The 21938-nt window shown below is 29.1% G+C and overlaps 3 protein-coding genes across 4 annotated transcripts; 2 read left to right on the top strand and 1 right to left on the bottom strand.

Annotated features, from left to right (window-relative positions):
- The first annotated feature begins 8659 nt into the window (after positions 1-8659).
- Positions 8660-12191, top strand: LOC126841016 (carboxylesterase 4A). The gene is made up of 11 exons (XM_050577188.1): positions 8660-9080; positions 9330-9464; positions 9535-9682; positions 9812-9997; positions 10091-10281; positions 10348-10552; positions 10616-10708; positions 10804-10925; positions 10983-11202; positions 11453-11603; positions 11672-12191. Exons 1-11 carry the CDS (start codon positions 8763-8765, stop codon positions 12159-12161), a joined length of 2259 nt encoding a protein of 752 aa, XP_050433145.1. The 5' UTR covers positions 8660-8762; the 3' UTR covers positions 12162-12191.
- Positions 11367-14142, bottom strand: LOC126841017 (IST1 homolog). Of its 2 annotated transcripts, XM_050577191.1 has the most exons (6): positions 14058-14142; positions 13703-13979; positions 13132-13264; positions 12911-13054; positions 12688-12855; positions 11367-12630 (listed from the first exon to the last, which is right to left on the bottom strand). In XM_050577191.1, exons 2-6 carry the CDS (start codon positions 13969-13971, stop codon positions 12310-12312), a joined length of 1035 nt encoding a protein of 344 aa, XP_050433148.1. In that variant the 5' UTR covers positions 13972-13979; positions 14058-14142; the 3' UTR covers positions 11367-12309. The 2 variants fall into 2 exon arrangements, with proteins under 2 accessions (XP_050433148.1, XP_050433146.1); XM_050577189.1 differs by having other exon boundaries at positions 13703-14109.
- Positions 14143-15026: 884 nt separating this feature from the next.
- Positions 15027-20285, top strand: LOC126840770 (dolichyl-diphosphooligosaccharide--protein glycosyltransferase subunit STT3A). Its single transcript, XM_050576709.1, has 13 exons — positions 15027-15310; positions 16151-16266; positions 16426-16593; positions 16652-16903; positions 16961-17067; positions 17249-17440; positions 17500-17653; positions 17712-17950; positions 18030-18200; positions 18275-18463; positions 18546-18765; positions 18826-19014; positions 19600-20285. Exons 2-13 carry the CDS (start codon positions 16164-16166, stop codon positions 19764-19766), a joined length of 2151 nt encoding a protein of 716 aa, XP_050432666.1. The 5' UTR covers positions 15027-15310; positions 16151-16163; the 3' UTR covers positions 19767-20285.
- Positions 20286-21938: the final 1653 nt, after the last annotated feature.

Raw genomic sequence — 21938 nt, 5'->3', positions numbered from 1 at the left:
TCAAAATACTAAACGTTTTGTATGCATTACCTGTTCAGCGTTAATACGCAGTTTAAACGTGTTCCGTTTAATTAAGTATTATAGACATGTCGTCTGTCACAGTGCAAAAAGTAAACTCTACAAGTGTTACCTATATAATATCCTGAATAGTGACTTTAATGATGGGCGTTTTCTTTGACTAGTTTATAAGACCTGTAAATGGGAAAAACATTAAAGTACTATTTTTCAACTGAATTCGCTTACCTGTTTGTATGTTATATTTATCAACGATTAACTTTTATTGAGTTTTATTTAAATGGCCTTGATGTGATTTATTCATTAGAATGTCTTCCATCATTGTTTTAAACTTTAAACTATGAAGTTTTATACACCTTTTTTGCGATTTCTGTAGCTGTTTCAAAATATTATAACAAGAGTACTGTATCAAAGAGCTTGACGAATTATGTTCTGTCGACGCAGAATAGGTGTATAACAATAATTTGGTATTAGGCTATTATGTATACAGCCTATCTGTGGCTGTGCATGTGGCTATCCACATACACAAAAGTCGACCCTGAGGCTGAATGTTTTTGACCGGTAGTTTAAATACTACAATACTTATGAATAGATGTTGGTAACCGAGTTATAATATCCATTAACACATCATTATGCGTGCTGTATTATACTATACCTACACTGTATGTAGATATATAATGTCATACATTATAGAATGTTGAGATTTTTCATCAACACTTTTGGAATCGATTCTCTCTAGCTTCAATAGAAAACACAATAAACAGATGCTGATATAGAGCATATTATTTAAAAAAATTAATTAAGTTAATTATTAATTTACTTGTTTTGCAAATAAATAATAGGTAATCTGGTATATAAATTGTAATAGGTATATAAATATAATATTTTTTATCATTTAAGATGATTTAGTAGAGTCAGATAACACAGCAAACGTAAATTACCTACAGCCGTCGTGCCGGTTCGACTCAGTCTCAGCCGAACTATATCTCTGTCTTTCTCTTAATAGGTGGCGGTCTGGAGAAAGAAGTATCCATCATACTCTCTCTCCAAGTGCTTAAGTTATTTTGTCAGCGTTAGGTCAATAGCCAGTTATATCTTAGCCGCCAATTAAAAACTTGAACCTTAGCTGGTTGGTATAATATTCAGATGTTATAACTTAGACATAAAGAAAAGCACATTTTATTCCTCGAACATAACATAAGCGTACGCAATCTTTATCGACATGTTATGCAGCCAACTATATAGACTTTGTAATTTTTATATTAGGTAAATATAAATTTGGCTTTTTTAGATAAAACAATTTAGCTAAACAATTTTCATAATTTTACATCAAATAGTAATTCTTCTATTATTAGACTATATCAAAACATAAAAATAAGCATAACGATATGTATCAGAGCATATTAATATTATTATATTTTCACAATTAAGTTTCTCTATTAACGTTATAAAAGTAAAAGATTTCACAATGTTGATAATATCGAAATATTATAGACACTCACTATATGGTAAACTTGTTTCACATGCTAAAATATTGTTAAAATGTGTGTTAGTTGTAATTGTTTTTTTTTTTAATGAGAAGTGATTAATACATAAAAAAATTGTTTGAATAACTAATCAACTGCTTATTTACATAATACATATTATGCGTAGGTTAAAAAAATATGTAACATATGTATTAGTATTTTCCAAAATATAAAAATATATTACTATTGTAGGCGTAACTAAGAGGAGACTTTAGAGGCTAAAAATAGTTTTTAAATTACCATTATGGTCAAAATTGTATACAAATGTTAACTTTTTTTCTATAAAGTAAAACAAAAAAATTACTGGGGATATTAGCTACTGGTTAAGAAATCTATAATTAATCTATGAGTAGTAAGAATATATTACATATATATCTCTTAAAAGTATATTTATTATTTATTATAATAACGTAAAACAATTAACGCAACATAGGTGTAAAATATTAGTATAATGTATATGATATTTAAATACCGGCTATTACTTTATATAATTTATTACGGATCTTTTAGATTCATTTATGTTGAGAGGCGTACATAGGAATTTCATGGACCCGATAAGTGCGTAGGTTCAATTAATTCGAAGGTAAGTAACTACATATAAATTGTAAATACATTGTAATGGATTTGGTTAAATATTTGTATAGGGGTTGCCAGTATAAAAATGCTTTCAATTTTTTTTTTTTTTTTATATTTTTCATTTATGATACAAATGTTGATATTAATTACTGCATACTTTAGTCTACTATAACTGTACAGTCTACATGCTGTTTAATTAATTTTTTAAAAGACTGTTGTTAATAATTAATTTTTAAAAAAGGTTCAGAAATGGTTTGTAGGTTATTGTTTTAAAAAATTCAGTTTAGTAGATAGAATATCCATGATGTGTGTGTCCCTGGTATTGTACTCAAATCAGCCTCTCCTTAAAAACGTGTCACGGTAAAATGTGTAGTTATTTTATTATCCTACGCGAAATTAATAAAATTCATATCATACTGTAGAACATAAATCATATTAATGGTTAGAACTTTGATTAAAACATAATAGTAAAATAACCTTAAAAAAATATTCAATACCTTCTCAGTTTTAAATCGAAGCTAAGAGTTAAGAACTTCTCAATAAGAAGCTGTCACAGTTGAATTAAAACTGTATAAAAATAAATCCGCGTAATTCCAGTAGTTCAGAGTTTACCTATAATATATATTATACCTAAACATAGCAAAAGAAAGTAAAATGTGTCCCCTGCATACTACCAGAAGCGCAATTAAAAAAATATATCTGTTAGTTACTAATTTATAAAAAAAATCAACTATTATAACACTACAATTTTACTTAAAGTTCATTTTTGACAAAACTTGCCTTTACGAAACTCTTAACTAAATTAAGGTGGTACCTAATAAGTTTCTTTTAAAATAAGGACAACAAATTTCAGTGTAATGCCTACTTTATAGTTTATTTTTATAATACTTCAGAAAGTAAATACTCAAACTTAAAAAATTGTGAACACCTTTAATATTAGAAAATCATATTTTATTTATTTTTAAACTGTAGTTATGTATATTATTATTAATTAACAATATCATGCTGCTTACGTTTTAAATTTGATACATAAATGAGGTTCTTAACACATCCCTACTTATTTTTATTTTTATAAATATATATTAGGGCTCCCTATTTCACGTGAATCACGGCTCACGGATTCACGTGAAATTAATCACGAGTTTATAAGAACCGTGATTGGAAATTGTCCGTGAATTTAAAATTTTATTCACGTGATATTACGTGAATATCACGTGATATCACGTGAATAATATTAATATACGTGATCACGTGAATTTTGTACAACGTATTCACGTGAATTAAACATACGGATTTTATATTACTTTTATTCACGTGATCACGGAACAGTGGTCACGTATGTATTATTTCACGTACGAAACCGAGACCCCTAATATATATACTCCTTTAGATAATTAAAACTAAGTAAAAAAATGTTTTACTTCCTTGTGTTTTCAAATTAAATACTTATTATCTATCTTCTTATTATACCACCACTCAGTTCCTTTAGCTACGGTGAAAAATTTAGAAGCAAATCATATTAATATGGATTTCTTTTTGGCTGTGTTTATATTAAAAAAATCGATAATGTTTGCTGAATATCAAGTGGTGTTAAAATATTGCCTATACTTTACTCCTTAAAAACATAGATGTATGGCATCTTCCGATTACTAAAAAACACGGATTTTATATTCAATATTGCCTATACTTTACTCCTTAAAAACATAGATAAAATATGTCGTTCCCTGATTATAAAAAACACTGATTTTATATTCAATATTGCCTATACTTTACTCCTTAAAAACATAGATGTATGTTGTTCCCTGATTATAAAAACCACTGATTTTATAATAACATTTTTGTTGATTAGAACGAAATTATTACAATTTCAGTTTGTTTTAAAATAAATTCTAAAACATTGTCTTGTCAACTATCAACACAAAATAACACACATTTAGACATGAGAAATAGTTTCGTTTTTTAAGGGGCCTCTACACCTGCGTATTTTTGGTAAAAAAACAACTCATTCTACTTCAAACGTACTGATCCTAAGACTACTAATAATAAGACGTACTTATTGATTTAAGTTTTGAAAAAAACATTTGAATTTTTCATAACATTTTCAAGGCAATGACTGCGGCACAATTTTAAAACAATTTTTGGAACGAAGTTCCTTATTTGTTAATTAATTATTTCAGTTAAAAAAAAAAAGTAAAAAATTGCAGTTTTTTACATTGAAATAATTAATTATCTAAAAATAATTTTAAAATTGTGCCTCAGTCATTGCCTTGAAAATGTTATGAAAAATTCAAATGTTTTTTCAACAATTAAATCTAAACATTCTTAGGATCAGTAGTACATTTGAAGTAAAAATTTATGTTTTTGTACAACAATAGATCCTATACGCATGATGAAAATTGAAAAAAAAATGAATTATCAAAATAGATACTTTTTTCTTTTGGTAATATGTATGTTTAAAAATGTTAGCTTAATGTTTAGTTTTATCGAATAATGGCCTATACAATTCGCTTTGATAAATGCTAGTATAGAGGCCACTAGGGTTTCCTTATTCTTCAAGATCCTAGTAATTTATCATACAGTAAATTTGTTATTTGTTAATATAACATAATATATACATTTTTTTGTAGAACAGCATTAGATTTTGTATACACTTTTAAACAGGTAGGGGAAAAGCCACTTTTAGCCTTTATTCCAAGATATCCTCTAGTATGCTTCACATGTTACATACTTATACTCCTATAAAAACAATTTTAAAATGTTTATTATTTTATACATACACACTTCTAAAATACATTTTCTAAATATTAGGATGACACCACAACTATTATTTATACTTTTCATTAAAAGGTTTTGTATAACAATTTAATTTTTTGCAATATCTTAATAATTAAGATATTATTATTCAAATGTAATGAGGAAATATTATTAGTAGTTACTTTTTATCAGACTATCATAGTATGTATTTATAACGTTTTAAACTATTTTTCTTCATTATTATTGGTGCAGTTATAACTTATAAAGCATCCTACCTGTAGTGGTCATAAAATCTTATCATGTTGGTAAACATTATTATAGGAAATACCTTCAGCGTCGGTATTTTTATGATGATTATAGTACCTAATTAAAATTAATGAAAACATCAATTTCAATATTTAATATTGAGCTATAAACAATAACCTTCGAAAAGTTCACTAGTTATAATACTATTTTCTAAATTCTAAATGTTTACAAAATGTCAAACTATATGACTGTTTAAAAAAAAAACAGACGGTTTAAAAACTAACTGGATTGTACACACTAGATACACCTAAATTACGGAGTTGTGGCGTCGTTTTAACATCAGGTTTAAAATAAAATTATATTTATTATAAATACTAATATTTAGCTAATGAATTTTTAAAACATTAACTACACCTATATTGTTAGAAGCAATAATACGATACCTAACATATAAAATAGCATTATGACAATGTTAAAATATAACGAATGTGAAAGTTACGCAATCAAGATGCTAAAGATATAAACTATTAACCACAAAAAATAATACACTATAGCTTATAGGCGTATTTCGGCAGCGATGTTATGACCATATTAACGCTAAGAACATATACGTTGACATGTAAAAAAATTGTTTGGCCCGAATAAATCTTATCTAGACATGGCATTTATTATTTCGTAAATCTCCTAATTACATGTCATACTTTTATTTTTATTATTAGTCAATGAATAACACTTGACCATTCATATAGAATCTTTCCCAAGAGTGTCTTATCTAAGAAATACGTAATAAATATAAATATTAATTTAAATTTGTGTCACGTATATACATTATTCATTTAACGATTTGTGAAGTTAACATATTACACAGGAAAGCTGTTAAAAAATATCTTATAGTTACTTTCGCCTATTTGACACAAAAATGTAATAAATAATAATGAATACAATATTAAGTTCAAAAATAGTGACCAGAAAATATATAACAGCAAATATCATCAAAATATTATTTTGGAATCATTATTGGGAAATTTATATTGTTACATAAGGAAATATCGATCATTGGCTGCTTGGTTGAAAACGTACATCGGTAATAACTAAAAATTAAAGTGCAAAAATTGGTATATTATTTTTTCTCGTACAAAAAATTGGTTGTACAAACTATCTCATATAGAATGTAGTACTAACTACCATCCTAGTAGTAGCCACCTACTATATCCAAACCCTGGGAATTTTATAATTCACAAGTAGGTAATTGTATGACGTAGCCTGGGGTGTTTAGTACCTATTTAGTACGTTTCCACATGCCCACCTAGGGGCTATGAGTTAATCGGTAAAAAAGTACCATTTCATTTATTATTATTAACTTTGAACACAAGGTAAACTATAGTAAAGCTGCACTCATAACAATTATTAATGTCCTAACCATTTAGTTTTCATTGTTGGTATTTTGAAAGTTGCTACCAACATATTCCTTGTACAAAACGAAGTTTTCCTTGTCGAAATTATTTAAGTATTATCTATAATACTAAATATATATATATATAAAGGTCAGAAGTCTATATACTGTTTTAGACCGTCATTATTGTTTTGCTGTTGTAGGTTCTCAGCACACTCATTAACAAATTATTTTCTTCTTATCGGCTTTATTTTTATAGGTAGATATATTAGTTGTAACTAGTGCTTAAACAAATTCAAACGTAAACACATAAATTATAGGTTTCAATGAATAAAATATTCTTGGAATGATGTAGTAGGTACATTAATTGAAACATCACAAGTGACGTCACCGATTTTAGATATAAAGCTATGTTTACAATTGGTTGTATTCAGACCATATAACAACATGTCTTTCAAGTTCCAATATAAATTGAGCCTTCAAACATACATGTCGAATTGTAATATATGTATATGTTTTGGTGTTTGATGTCGAAATCTATGTATACATACATATATCTTGGCGTATTTTTGTTTTTTAACATAACAACTTTTTGAGTAGGTAATTAAAAGCAATAGTGTGTATAATTATACATATATACAAGTGTTCTTTCGATTACTCAACTTGACCAAAAAATCAGAGTAGTTTTAACACGGTATAATGCATAATCTGGGTCATGATTCAGTTTTCTAGACTGCGTAAAAAACTCATCTCTAAGTAGGTAAAGGATAGAAACGGATAATCACGTCTACTATACTATAATATTCGTACACAAATGTTTGGCTTAAAATGTTAGAATTTTTTTATAGCATTACCTTTTTAGCATTACCTTAGTGAAATGACATCCGCGTCGATTCATCTCTCAATTACCCATAATAGCGTTAGGTTTTTTTATATTACCATAGTATTCTGGGAATTGGAAATAAATTAAGATTTGACCAACAGCTGGTATATAACATCAGTAAGTCCTATATAAAATTAGATTATTACATCAGAAGTAGTTTTACTGGGTACCTACTTATCCTATTCTGGTTTTATATATTATTTACTTCATTCCTCATATTCTTTTCTATAAGTAGGGATATACGTCACCGACATATCACTCACACATAATATAATAATTATACTGCATTTAATTTATTATTATTTAACATTGGCCGCGCTATGTATTTTTATTATGCCAGTAAACCGTTAGTGTGAAACTGTGCAAGTTGTGCAATACAGCAGAATATATGTCCCTTAGGCTATCTAGTCTCTGATAAATTTACGCCGTTGTTAACTTCGCTAGTGTTAATCATAGCCATTGTGAATCAACCCGTAGGATAAACACATAGGTACCTATAAAACCATAAGTCAATACGTAATAGGCACACACAGACAGGTCGAGGATCTGCCATTGGCTTTTAAATGGGGGCGAAAAACCTCCTTGACCCGAGTATCAATCAAATTGTATTAGTACTTACAGTTCTTAGTAGATGAAGATTCAAGATACTCGTTGCTATCCAGTCATAGCCATCTCAATACCCAACCCCGAATATATTTGGCATAATATGAATACAAATAAATTCCGTTATTATTAACTCAATTACTTATTATACTAAAAATATTGTATAGATTGCAAATATTATCTTAAATAAATAAATTTAAATTTAAAAAAATATATTTTATAGCGGAATATATCCATACATTTACCTCTTATGCAAGCGTACCTATTCGACGCTTTGAATTATTACCTAAATAATGCCGATCGTTATAACCGATGTGTGAATTATTAATACATATTTAAGTATTGGCAGGTAGTGAGTATTGAGGCAATATTTGTTACGACTATAGAAATCAAGTGGGGTTTTTTAATTGACCATTACTTACACTCTACTGCCAACTACCTACAACTTTGTAATGTCCAATAATAAATAATATTTTAAATAAAATAATTATCATTAATGTGAGAAAATTGAATGCCTTGGGTGTAAGTTAGTTAGCACTTAGCTCAAAAGTATCTAATTAGTAATTGGGTAGTGTACATTCAACTTACCAGTGTCACTACGGCACTACCCCCCATTGCTGCAAATCAATAACTTTTAACCTTGGGTATCTGAAGGTAAACAGGTTTTGTCGAAACCGTTTAGGCAGTTGCACATCTTTGTGTCACCAATAATAATCTAGCAGACAGCAGTATACTTCAGCTGACCGGCCATCCAACATTGTTCAATATGCTGTTGAAAATTTGCTGGATGCTAAGCGTTTTGGCGCTTTGCCAAGCCAATTTGAGGATTAAAAGAATAGTTGGAGGATATCCGGCATTAGTACCCGAAGGAGATGGCGTTCCAAATGATATCAACGAAAAAATTAACAAAACGAACGATAATAATATCATCCAACCGTCGAGCTCGACCACAGTCAACAATATAATTTATGTACAAGACCAGTACAGAACTGCAGAAATATTAGGTGTCGAAGAACCAGAGGGTGTTTGTGCTTTTAAGGGTATTAGATACGCCGAACCACCAGTTGGAAGACTCCGATTTCAGGTAGATGACATTTCCTGTATTATTTTTTTTGAAATATTAACTTATCTTTCGTTTTAACCTCAATGCATAGATTGTTATAACTATAATATATTTTTGTAAATAGAACGCATGTTTATAATATTATTTAACAATTCTAAATTAAATGGGTTAGTGAGCATTAGGTAATTTTAAAATAATGTTGAAAAAAGTTTTATTATTAATACTACAGTAAAAAAAAATTCAGTAAACATTTTTTATTTTTATTTTTAGCGTCCTGTATTTATTCCTCTGAATGGTAAATATGAAGCTACCAAATATGGTCCTCCTTGTCCACAGCTAAGTAGTGATAACCGTGGAATAGTTGGAAGTGAAGACTGTCTATTTCTTAATGTTTTTACACCATTGGTAAAAATAAGCAGCAAGTTAGATATTAAAATTTAATAAATTACCTATTTAATATTATTTATAATTTTAGAAAAAAAACTGCAAAAAGAATTATCCAGTGATGATTTGGATACACGGAGGTGGTCTCAACAGCGGTTCAGCTTTACAATACGGAGTGTCCCATTTGGTAAAAAAAGATGTAATAGTAGTTACAATACAATACAGACTGGGATCATTAGGTAAACCTAATAAAACACATATTTTATATTATTACAAAGTATAATATTTTTGAATTGTTATAGAAATAATACGTAGACTTTTATGGCTAGGTTTTTTTTACAAAAATTTGATTTATATTTTAAAACCAGGTTGGATTACCAATAACTTAAAAGAGCTTTCTGGAAATATGGCATTATTTGACATGCGAATTGCTATCAAATGGACTAAAGAATATATTAGTTTTTTTAACGGAGATCCAGAGAGAATTGTTTTAGCCGGTCAAGGAAGTGGGGCAAGTGCTGCAACTTTATTGTCTATGACAGACTTTACCAAAGGTAATTGAGTAGTATAATAAAAAAAACAAACAATTTTAAATAAATAAATTGCAAATGTATTTACACATTCCATTATTACATAAAAAAAAACAGGTATGCTTAGTGGCGTATTTGCATTAAGTGGTAGCCCAGTATCACCATTTGCAGTCGACTCAAAACCAGAAATTACTTATTCAAATATTACTAAGTTGATGGGGTGTAACCAAGCAGTCGGATTAGAAGTCGTTAAATGTTTGCAGATGTTATCACTTAAAGATATTATTAGTGCCGATACTAAATTTGAGGTTTAAATCATTTGTTTACCATGGATATAATATTATCAATAATGTTTTTTTATTATATATTTTTAGAATATGAAAATAAGTAACGAAGGATATTTGACTGGATTAGCTAATTTACTAAGTACGGGACCTGTAGTCGAAGGAAAAAATGATGGACGTTTTCTGCCATTTTTACTTTTAGATACTCCATTAAACTTAATGAAAATGAATCGAATACCCAAAATACCAATACTTACTGGTGTTAACAAACTAGAAACCAAATCTGGAATATTAGGTATGACGTTAGAATGTTATGTATATATATATATTATTATTTTATTTTTGTGAATACTCTTAGGAAAATATCGAGCTCAAGTACAAGAAAAATTAACTCAAATTCCTGATTATATTAATAAAGTACTGCCTAACAACATACTTAAATCTAATTCAGGTAAATAAATGTACATTATTAGTAATCAGTATAAACAATTATGCAATAAAATGTATAAGTATAAGACTACAATATATATATTTTTTTATTTAAAGGTTTATTTAAAAATGGAAATGTTAACAACGTCTTACAATCCTTATTTGAAAACAACAATTACTTAAAACTGGTTTCATCTTCTCTTGGCAATACAGTAAAAGATTTTGAAAAAGTTGTGCAGGTAAGTTGGTAGTAAAACGTTCTTAAACCCTTAATAAAATGGCATTTTTGTTTTCAGGGAACAACGGATGCCTTGTTTAATCTGCCAGCATTTTTCACTTCACACTTATGGTCTAAGCATAGCTCGTCATATTTTTATAGTTTTGAATACAAATCAAAAAGTTTCAAAACGCCAGGAAAATGGTTTTTACCGAATATTCTTGGTGCACATAATAAGGACAATGTTAAAAATGATGTAGGGAATACACACAATTCTGCCAAAAAAGACGAAGACACCGGTAATTCCATATCAAGTTTTAATAGTTGTTTAATATACTTTTTTACGTTATTACTTATTAATATTTAACGTTTACCGCACTCTCAAAGTAAACCTTTTGGTTCCAATTTTTCAGGCCTACTCTATAAATTACATTCTCATTATTTTCACATTTTGATTACTTACTTTTATTATTTTTTTTTTTTACATCACTTGTACATTTACTACTATACATAATTGTTGGCTTTACTAAATTTCATAAAATTCTACAGGAGAACCAGGTCACGGAGATGAATTAATTTACCTTTATGATGTAAGAAGTATTGAAGGTATGCCAATTCCTGGAAGCGAACTTAAAGATCAAAGTGATATAGAAATGAGAGATAACTTTACGTCATTGGTGGCCGAATTTATTCATCACGGGTAATGTGAAGAAAAATTATTTTAAAAAAAATATAGTATAAATTATAATTAATTCATTTTTTTCTTAGAAAACCACGTCTATCAAAATTGGATGATGAATGGCCATCATTTACCTCTGCAAAACGGTCCGATTATGTGATACTCAGTGAAAACTCTCGTATAGAAAAGAAATTTCGTTTTTGTGAAATGGGATTATGGGGTGGACTTCCGGACATACTTCAATCGTCGTACTGTAACTTTCCTGGAATATCTGATATTTTAAAAACTGTACCAGATTTATTAAAAGAAGGCGTGTTGGGTGATGTAACAAGCAATGCGATTAATGCATTATCAAACCCCTTGAACAAGATCGCAGGACTCGTGAACACCGACCATATTACCCCAGGTTTAATCAATTTGTCACCAAATAAACCAACCAAACAGAATAATCAACAGTCTAATGGTGGCTTACCGTTATTGGGTGGTGTGCCTGTTTTAATGGACCAAAGGAAAACGACTGAAAACAAAAGACCTACCCAAAGACCGGGGTTAGGTCTTTTGGGAAAAAAAAAAAAATGAAAATTTTGCAGAGGAAAATGCCTATTTCCATTTGTGTTGTTTGAACTATTTTTGTGTAAAAATGTATTTTTATTTTTACTATGTACCTATAATAATTTTTTATTGACATGTTTTTTTAAATAAATATATAATATATAAATAAGAATACTTATAATTTGGGTTTCTTTAAATCTTCAAACCGATTTAATAACTCATCGAAATTAGTTCCTTCGTCATCATCATCATCATCACCTTTGTCTTTAATATCACCCGTTGGTATATCTGTAGGAACACTCGGAAGATCTGGTAAATTTGAAAAACCAAAACCTTTATTAGGTAAAATTGGAACTTTTGGATTTTGTGGAGTCACATTAGAAGTGCGAGGTTTTGGTACAGGTTGTTCTTTGGTTACTGGTATTGTTGGTACAGATGGTGGTATATCAAAATCGAATGGTGCAGAATCCAACATTGAGCTCATGGATTGCATATTCTGAAACACAGAAAACATACTTTAAAATAAATAAAAACACATGACATTTATATGTACTGGATAATTCATCGGAGGTGCTTGAAGCGGTGGCATTGGTTGTGAAGGCATCGGTTGAGGAGGAAAACCAATAAATCCAGTTGGTCGTAGAGCATTTTCATCTTTCATATTTTTATTGTCAAATAATATAGAATCGATACTATGCGACTGTTCATATTCTTGCATAACCTGAAGAAGTATTTAATGAAAAACTTGTAATAAAAAAAAAAAATTGTACACCTACTTGTAAATCAGGTTCATAAGGTACATGATAGTTCTTAGAAATTTCAATAAGATATTTTTCAACTAAAATTTTTGGCGGAGGTCTTAAGCTCAATTTGTGCTTCAGTTTTTGTGATACTGTATCCATATTTTCTGATCGACATGCCTTTAAAATTATATTTTAAATAAGAGTATGATACTATGTGCATTACTGTAGTTATTAACAAAAAAACAAATGCATACCTCCATATATTTTTTTCCAAATTTCTGTGTTAATTGATCAGATATAACTTTCATTTCACTGACATCTGCCTGAATGTGTGGTGCAACCCATAACAAACTGGAAATTGATTCTTCGAGTGAAGGATCTAAAGTTCTGTAAAATAATAATAATAATTTATTATCATAATAGGCATAATAGGTGTAATAATTTTTAAAGCATAAATAGATAAAAAAAAAAAGTATTTTTATATTTACTTACTAATCAGAGTAAAGTAATATCAACGTCCTAGATCAAAACGGCAGTGATTCAAATAAAATATAAGTATATATGTATTTAAAATTATTCACTAAAAATTGTTAGGTATTTAATGTTACTAAACTGAAATTTAACTGCAGCAACATAACATTTATTATCGACCTATTGATTTATATAATGAATATTTCCATATGGATAATACATTTTGTTCATTTTCAAGTTGTTGCATTTTAAACGAGGTCGCTGATACAACAGTTAGCACTCATTAAATAGGTTTTCAATAATTTAGTCAACATACATGAAACAAATTATGTAGAATAGAAAAAGTTTACTTACTTTGACTGTTGAAGTAACCCAAATCTTGATAAAAGTGAATCGCAATACATTTCAACAATTTCTAGGGCTTCGACAAAATAATCTTCTCGTATAATATGCTCTACTCGTATTTTGGCCCTCTCACTCTTGCCTGCTGCTACCATATCAGCTATTTCTTTTCGAGCTTTTTGAGCCAGCTCGGCCTTCTTTTTTTCTAAAAGCTTTAATCGGTTTAACGCCAATCTTAGATTAGTTTTAAGTTTAGAATAATTAGCATCTGAAGAAAACATCTTTAGAGCTAGAAAAATGCAAAAATCAACACAAAATAAAACTACACCAATGGAAGCATTGGGAAATTACTGTATTAGTCACTAACATGAATAGTAACTAGTGATATTTACCACTACTCTGAAACTACTGCGAAATGCGAATAATTGAATTGTAGGTTGTTAGTGATTACATCATTTGAATGTAATATCCATTGATAACGACATAATTTAGAAAAACACCTTGAAGAGTATATTTTATGTCAAGGCTACAAACAAATCTTCACAAGATGGCACTAGTAGTAGCTAGTAATAACCAACTACAAATACTGTTATTTATGCCGAAATCAAATTGTACCTATTAAAAGAATAAAAGACGCTCATTACTTCTAGATGCTAAGAAGTAATTCTTTTATTTTTCTTAAACTCTATAGCAAACATATTAAATAGGAATCTACCGTTCACGACTACTGAAGCCTAATTTATTTGTTTGAATTCACGTGAGGTTTATAATCATTTTTATAAAAAACTAGATGTAGTATCCAATATAAATTATCTTAATAAAAATATTAAATAATTACTATTAACTAAAACAACTAAAATTAAAATTCAATATTAACTTTATATAAATTCAAATGACAAATAATATTTACATTCATGAACTATATTATTATCATCTCAGTCTTTAGTTTATTGGTCTATACCATTTCAAAATAATAAATTCGTAATATTGAATGTTAAATAAGTATTTAAGACTAAAGAGTCAGTTTGACTAGTTAATAATTTCTGACTAATTCGGGTACTATATTGCTTCATGAGTCATGACAAAATACATCATTCATCATAGTCTGTGGGCTGCGGCTTCAAGTTCATTGTGCTCTCTATGTTCAATAATGTTGACCATTTTTCAATTTTTCCATGGACATTTAGCTGTGGCTAATTTATCTGTGGCTGATAGCAAACACATTTTCTTCCAGTCCATAGATAACAAATAAATGTATTTATTATCTATGTTCCAGTCTCAGATAAGGAATATTATCTAATCTCCCTGACCCGTTACGTGTTTAGGTTTGTTATAACTTATACATCGGCATCGTACGGACTACGGTGTTTTTACACGGCAAAAATGTTTGGAAAAAAATAAAAATAAATTTAAAAATCTATGTGTTCGACTGATTAATTTCTTAAGTTTATACTTTATTATTTATTAAAATAGCATTTTACTCACAAGTTGAGTTTTTAGTGTAGATCTATGTGAGAGTAGTATGTCAATTGTGTATATATTAACTCTTGACACTTGTTCTATTGTGATCACCGGCGGAAAAAAGCCGGCCTAAACATTAAGAATTCCATAAACGAAAATGTAAGTTAAAAACCTATTTGAGTTTTGACTAAGATTTCCTTAAAATAAATTAACCATTTTTAATATGATACTATTTTTTTTTAATAATTATTTATAATATTTATTATTCTTACTAGTTATTATAAATAATTTATTAATCAAATATACCCTAGTAGTCCATAAAACACACAGTAGCACATAAAACGTATAAAGTGGGATTGATTCACTAGAGCTCAAAACTTTTCAAACTCGGTCACGGTTATATTAGGTTGGATGGGAATAGCGTTCTTTGTCCGTTGTTTGTGTACAAGTTGTTTTTGATGAAAAGAAAAATAATATGCATTTGTAATGTGTTACCCTATATTTGTATACCTATTATGGAACAAACATTAACTTTTGAATTAGTGGAATGGGACCATTTCTGACTACATATTTATAGTCAGCATAAAAAAATTATAAGATGGCAAAAAAGGTGCCCAAAAAAGTACTTTTTTATTTCCTTATACCTAATTAATATTATTAAGTATAATTAAAATTGCTATTAAAGTAAAGAATTTTAATTTAGTTTTAAAATTTGTTATATATGAACTAATATTTTTTTAGTCCTTGGTGCAAGGAATTAAAGTTTAGTGTAATATTTTGTAATATTGACTGTTTATTTACTTTTCTACGTTGGACAACTTTCAATCACATGATTCTCAGTTTTATTTCTTTAAACTACAAATGGTCTATAACTGTATTTTTTTTTTTATATTTTACTTATTTAGTTAAACTAATACATTTAAAATCTTATGTTATTATGACTTTTATAGAAATAACCCCTTATTTTAGTACCTGTACTACCTATTTAATTTTTTACAGATTCCATTATACAATGGGTTGCATTTGCTTTTTTTTTGAGAATCCTTTAACAATGTCCAATGAAAAGAAAGAGTCATTTTTGAAAATAAGTATTTTAACTATAGCAGCAATATTATGTGAGTACCTTTACCATTAATTCTTAATGATTATTATTATGTGTTAGGTGTTGTTATTTTGTGAATTGTGCCATATGCTTGAATTTACTACTAAATAATTGCTTTTAATGATACTATTAATAGTTATTTTAATTATATGTTTTGGTAACTTTCATTTAGCTTTTGCTACAAGGCTGTTTTCTGTGCTTCGTTTTGAAAGCGTTATTCACGAATTTGATCCTTATTTCAACTATCGAACAACTCAATATCTTACAGAAGAAGGATTTTATAAATTTCATAATTGGTTTGACGATCGAGCATGGTATCCGTTAGGGAGAATTATTGGAGGTAATATTTATTTAATTTTTCAAAATAATACAATGTTAAACACAATTACTATTTACAGGTACAATTTATCCAGGCCTCATGATCACATCAACTGTTTTTTTTAATTTGCTTCAGTTTTTGAATGTCACTATAGAAATTAGAAACATATGTGTGTTTTTGGCCCCTTTATTCTCCAGTTTCACTACTATTATTACATTCCTTTTAACCAAAGAATTAAAAGATACTCGTGCAGGACTTATTGCTGCATCAATGATATCTATCGTTCCGGGATATATATCTCGCTCAGTGGCAGGCTCATATGACAATGAAGGTAAAATTTAATATTATTTCTTATGAGTTTTATTATTAACATTGTGTTTTATTTTAGCTATTGCTATTTTCTGTATGCTTTTGACCTACTACGCGTGGATCAAATCTGTTAAATCTGGTAGCATACTGTGGTCGTCATTTACCGCGCTAGCATATTTCTACATGGTAAAATATTATTATTATTGTTTTTAATTAAAATATAATTTGTAATTGAAATATTGATCGGTAAATTCATTTTTGAACGTGTTTTAATGTAACAAATAACAGATAACATGTACATTCTAACATTATTTTTTTTACTTGTTGAGTTCAACTGAATTTTAATTTAAAAATTTCAATTTTCTAGGTTTCATCATGGGGTGGTTATGTATTCCTAATAAATTTAATACCGATGCACGTATTAGTACTTATAGTTACTGGTCGTTTTTCACATCGAGTCTATGTGGCATATAGCACCTTGTATTGTATTGGAACAATATTGTCTATGCAAATATCATTTGTTGGTTTCCAGCCTGTCCAAACTTCTGAGCATATGATGGTATGTAGTCAGTGATATTCGGTGAACAAGTAAAATATAATAATATTGTGTTTTTACAGGCTTTAGGTGTTTTTGGTTTGTGTCAGATACTAGGAGGTATCAATTATTTACGTACAAAAATTATTGGCGATGATTTCCAGGTCTTGTTCCAGTTTATTATTTATCTCATTGGTGGCTTGGTAGCCGTTGTTGGTGGTTTACTTTCAATAACCGGTAAGTTCTAGATTATGAAATACCATATCCGTCTTATTATTATTAATTTTTTGTACAGGAAAAATTGCTCCTTGGACTGGTCGTTTTTATACGTTACTGGATCCATCTTATGCCAAAAATCACATACCGATTATTGCATCAGTGTCCGAGCATCAACCCACATCATGGTCTTCGTTCTATTTTGACTTGCAAATATTGGTGTTCATGTTTCCTGTCGGTTTATATTTCTGTTTCAAAAAGCTTACAGACGCTAACATTTTTGTGATACTTTATGGTGTTACCAGTATTTACTTTGCCGTAAGGATTTATCACTTTTTAAACAACATGAACACTTTTATATTATATGAGTTATAATGCTAAATATAATATAACTTAGGGTGTAATGGTGCGTTTAATGTTGGTTCTGGCTCCCGTTATGTGTATTTTATCGGGAATCGGTGTCTCAGCTATGTTATCGACTTATATGACACAGTATGTAGAGTCCTCCACGAAAGTGCCAGAAAAAAAGACAAAGAAAAATGAAAACAATAAATCAATGCAACGCGAAGTATGTAGTAATAATAATTTTTTATAGCGTTAATAAACACTGCAGTAGTATTGTATATTATATTTATTATAAAGGTTGCTACAGCGTTTATAACTATCATGACATTTATGATGTTATCGTATGTATTTCATTGTACATGGGTCACTTCTGAGGCTTACAGTTCGCCCAGTATTGTTTTATCCGCTCGTACACATGATGGGTCTCAAATCATTTTTGACGATTTTCGAGAAGCATATTATTGGTTGCGGATGAATACACCAGAGGTATATTCATTATCATAATAAATACATATATTATTGTTTAACAATCCCGAAATCTCTAAATTGGCTATTAATTTAATATTAGGATGCACGAGTTATGTCCTGGTGGGATTATGGTTACCAGATTACAGCAATGGCTGATCGAACAATATTGGTTGATAACAACACCTGGAACAATACTCATATCTCCAGAGTAGGTCAGGCTATGGCGTCCGGTGAAGAACAGGCGTATGAAATAATGAAAGAGTTGGATGTAGACTACGTGTTAGTCATTTTTGGTGGTGTTGTTGGTTACTCGTCAGACGGTAAAATTAAACTTGAAGAAATAAATCAATATTTATTGTTAATGTTACATTATTTTGCAGATATAAATAAATTTTTGTGGATGGTGCGTATTGGTGGTTCCACCGAAAAAGGTAAACATATTAAAGAATATGACTATTATTCACCAAGTGGAGAATTTCGAGTAGATAAAGAGGGGTCGAAAACATTGAAAAATTCACTTATGTACAAAATGTGCTATTATAGATTTGGACAAGTTTTCTCAGAAGGAGGTGAGTAACCGTATATATTAATGACCTATTGTTATTAATCCCACTCTTGAATACGTTTATGTGAAACCTGTACAAAAATATTAAGATGCCCCCCCCCCATATATTATATGCTCAATATGACTCTGCACTTTTCTTTGAAATGTCATTTATTTATGGTCATCCTCCTTTATGGTTGATTATGCTTCCATGTTAATTCTGGCCTCACATACTTGTCCCGCGCAATGCAGTTTTGATGGTAAAAAAATTGTAACTTATCCTATAGAAACGACTGTGATAGTCTGAAAAAAAAATGGCAATCAACAAAGTATCCTCATTACTGTATTAATAAGTATACATAATAGTTCAAACTCTAATTTAAGGTTTTCCGAAAAATTGCCTATACTTAACTCCTTAGAAATGGCCTGGGTAGCGCCCTTTTAACTAATACATTTTATATCTGGCTGCCTCTAAATTTTTTTTTGACAATTTCTCTAATTAATTACAATTATTTTATTCCATTACAATTATCTTAATACATAATTTTAAAATAATAAAGATATTGTTCTACCAATGTACAAAAATTAATTATATTCAATTTATTTGTAGGTAAACCAGCAGGTTATGACCGTGTCCGAAATGCAGAAATTGGTGTAAAAAATGTTACATTAAGTGTGCTGGATGAAGCTTATACAACAGAACATTGGCTTGTTCGTATATACAGGGTTAAAGATTATGATAACCGTGGGGGTAAAATGAAACCGAACAAAGTTTGAAAACTTAAACAAAAAATTGCAATCTGAATGATCAAATAAATTATGAACAAAAAAAAAAGAAAGAAAATATCAACTATAATTATTATTTTTTTTCTATTTCTTTTGTTTTATTTAGAATTAATTTTCACGAATTTTGTGTGGCTTTTGGGTATTCCAAATATTAAACTTTAAATACCCGTCATACAAGGCTTGCTTAGCTCATTGTTTTTTAAACGATTTTGTGTCAACATTTATTATACCTATATTTTTAAAAGTATATATTACCATTGTATTATTTTTTTAAATTTTATCTCAAAATAAAATAAGATCCATTATGACATTTGTATACGAACTACTGGAACAACAGTTTTCATTTGACTTAATTAATAAGATATATTTGTAAAAAAAAATGTTTACACCCTTTGGACGTGTAATAAAACATGGAAGTGTGCAATCTATTAACAATTATCAATTTTCAATCAAAATCATGTTTTATAAATATTAAATTTGTATAATATACAAATTTTGTTTCTTAAAACAGCTAATTCTTTATTATTGTATGACACGATAATATTATAGTTATCTTAAAAACCGCCAAAAAAATATATTTATTGCTGGTAAATATTTTATTTATTTAATTCTACAATATTATTAACAGCACAACAGCTATAAAATATTGTAAATCGGTCCACGACAATTATAGTTGTTAAGTAAACCAGTCCATCAATATTAACTGAGAAATGTTGAGACTGGTGACTGGTCTATTGTAAAACATTTAATTTTTAAATAATTTATTGGCTTAGGGAGTGCAATAAACAAATCATAACACGGTTATACCCTTATACTTCCATGCTGCTAATTTGCCTATACTAAACGCCGTTATACAAAATGATGTAACAATAATTGTTTCGACATTAACAAATACCCTTGTTTTCTTAATAAAAGGAAACGTTTTATACATAAAATAATCGAGAAACACAGCAATAATTAAAGATCAACATCCATGGTTTGAAATAAAGCAAACATTTTTAGTTGAAGTCAAAGGCTGCTTAAAACATAAAATAATTTTAAAATTAAAATTAAGCCTGATATATTATTAAAAAAATGTAAAACTCAGTTAATAGTAAAACATCATATCTGTAGGTAATCTTAAAAAAACCTATCAAGAGATGAGCTTAATCAATTCCTTTAAATTGGAATAATTATTTCGAATAGAAAATGATTGCGTTTTATTCATTATTCGGTTATTCATGAATAATTATGAACTAAACATCATTCAATATTTATCAAATAATTAGTTATTTATGACTTTCATTCATTATTCATCAAAATGTGCGACTTAATTTATAAAAAAATTATAGAATACAGTTTATATCATACATAAGATGTTGGTGTGAGATATGGGGTTACACTACTAGAACGGAGCAACTTCATTAAACACGGTAACGGACAGATGTAGCTACAAATTTATGATTGATATTACAATATAGTATACTTGAGATCAAAACAAGTACAAGATATTTCAAAACTTTAACATTGTGCCTTTTAACCGGATGTTTTAAGAAATAATAACTACATAATATTGTTTACTCTCCTCATCCACCGAGACTATTTATCATTTTATGTTTGAACGTTTGCTATAACGGTTGATGTCCCGAAATGGGTAACTAGGTCGGCATTGCAAACATTTTCACGTTTTCTTTGTTCTATAATTTTTTTTTTGCTTAGCATTTTAATTAAAACACAATTGAAGGTGAGTCCAAATGGGTCGAATAATGTAAGAGTAAAACTTTTTATTTTTATTATTATTTAGGTATATTTATTATTCGTTCGGGGTTTCGACGCTGAAAGCAATCCCCTAGGGAACTTTTCCTCGTTCACCATCGCCCCGCTGAAAGCTTCCAAGTTTTTAACACTCAAAGGCTAAGCTTCTATGTATCATAAATATTATGATGTGTGTAAGCCGCACACAGAGATTTCGCATAAATCGTGTCGAGCGTTAGCAAAGTAGTACGGCCACGGCGGGAGAGTAGGAACAGACACGGCTAGGTGGAGGGGGTAAGTACTCAAACGCCATCCGCCGACGCGACCCATATACGCACGGCCAGCCGGATAGGGTAGCCGCAGACGAAGGGTACACACGCCGTGGCGCAAAGCTCGCTGTATAGGTGTGACCCGGTTTCGCGCGGAAAC

Source organism: Adelges cooleyi, unplaced genomic scaffold, assembly GCF_023614345.1.
Source record: "Adelges cooleyi isolate 19-005CV unplaced genomic scaffold, UGA_ACOO_1.1 ACOO_flye_CR_arks_rails_tigmint_CR_PRNA_376, whole genome shotgun sequence".
NCBI lineage: Eukaryota > Metazoa > Arthropoda > Insecta > Hemiptera > Adelgidae > Adelges > Adelges cooleyi.
This window is presented reverse-complemented; position numbering and strand designations above follow the sequence as displayed.

Bases quoted from the DNA above. Each gene is read 5' to 3' on its own strand.
- LOC126841016 (XM_050577188.1), top strand. From the start codon at position 8,763: ATGCTGTTGAAAATTTGCTGGATGCTAAGCGTTTTGGCGCTTTGCCAA. The intron at 10,709-10,803 runs GTAAATAAATGT...TTTTATTTAAAG, and splicing joins CATACTTAAATCTAATTCAG to GTTTATTTAAAAATGGAAAT. The intron at 11,604-11,671 runs GTAATGTGAAGA...TTTTTTTCTTAG, and splicing joins GCCGAATTTATTCATCACGG to AAAACCACGTCTATCAAAAT.
- LOC126841017 (XM_050577191.1), bottom strand. From the start codon at position 13,971: ATGTTTTCTTCAGATGCTAATTATTCTAAACTTAAAACTAATCTAAGA. The intron at 13,265-13,702 runs GTAAGTAAACTT...ATTATTTTACAG, and splicing joins GGGTTACTTCAACAGTCAAA to AACTTTAGATCCTTCACTCG. The intron at 12,856-12,910 runs GTAGGTGTACAA...ATACTTCTTCAG, and splicing joins CTTATGAACCTGATTTACAA to GTTATGCAAGAATATGAACA.
- LOC126840770 (XM_050576709.1), top strand. From the start codon at position 16,164: ATGGGTTGCATTTGCTTTTTTTTTGAGAATCCTTTAACAATGTCCAAT. The intron at 17,951-18,029 runs GTAAGGATTTAT...AATATAACTTAG, and splicing joins TTACCAGTATTTACTTTGCC to GGTGTAATGGTGCGTTTAAT. The intron at 18,464-18,545 runs GTATATTCATTA...ATTTAATATTAG, and splicing joins TGCGGATGAATACACCAGAG to GATGCACGAGTTATGTCCTG.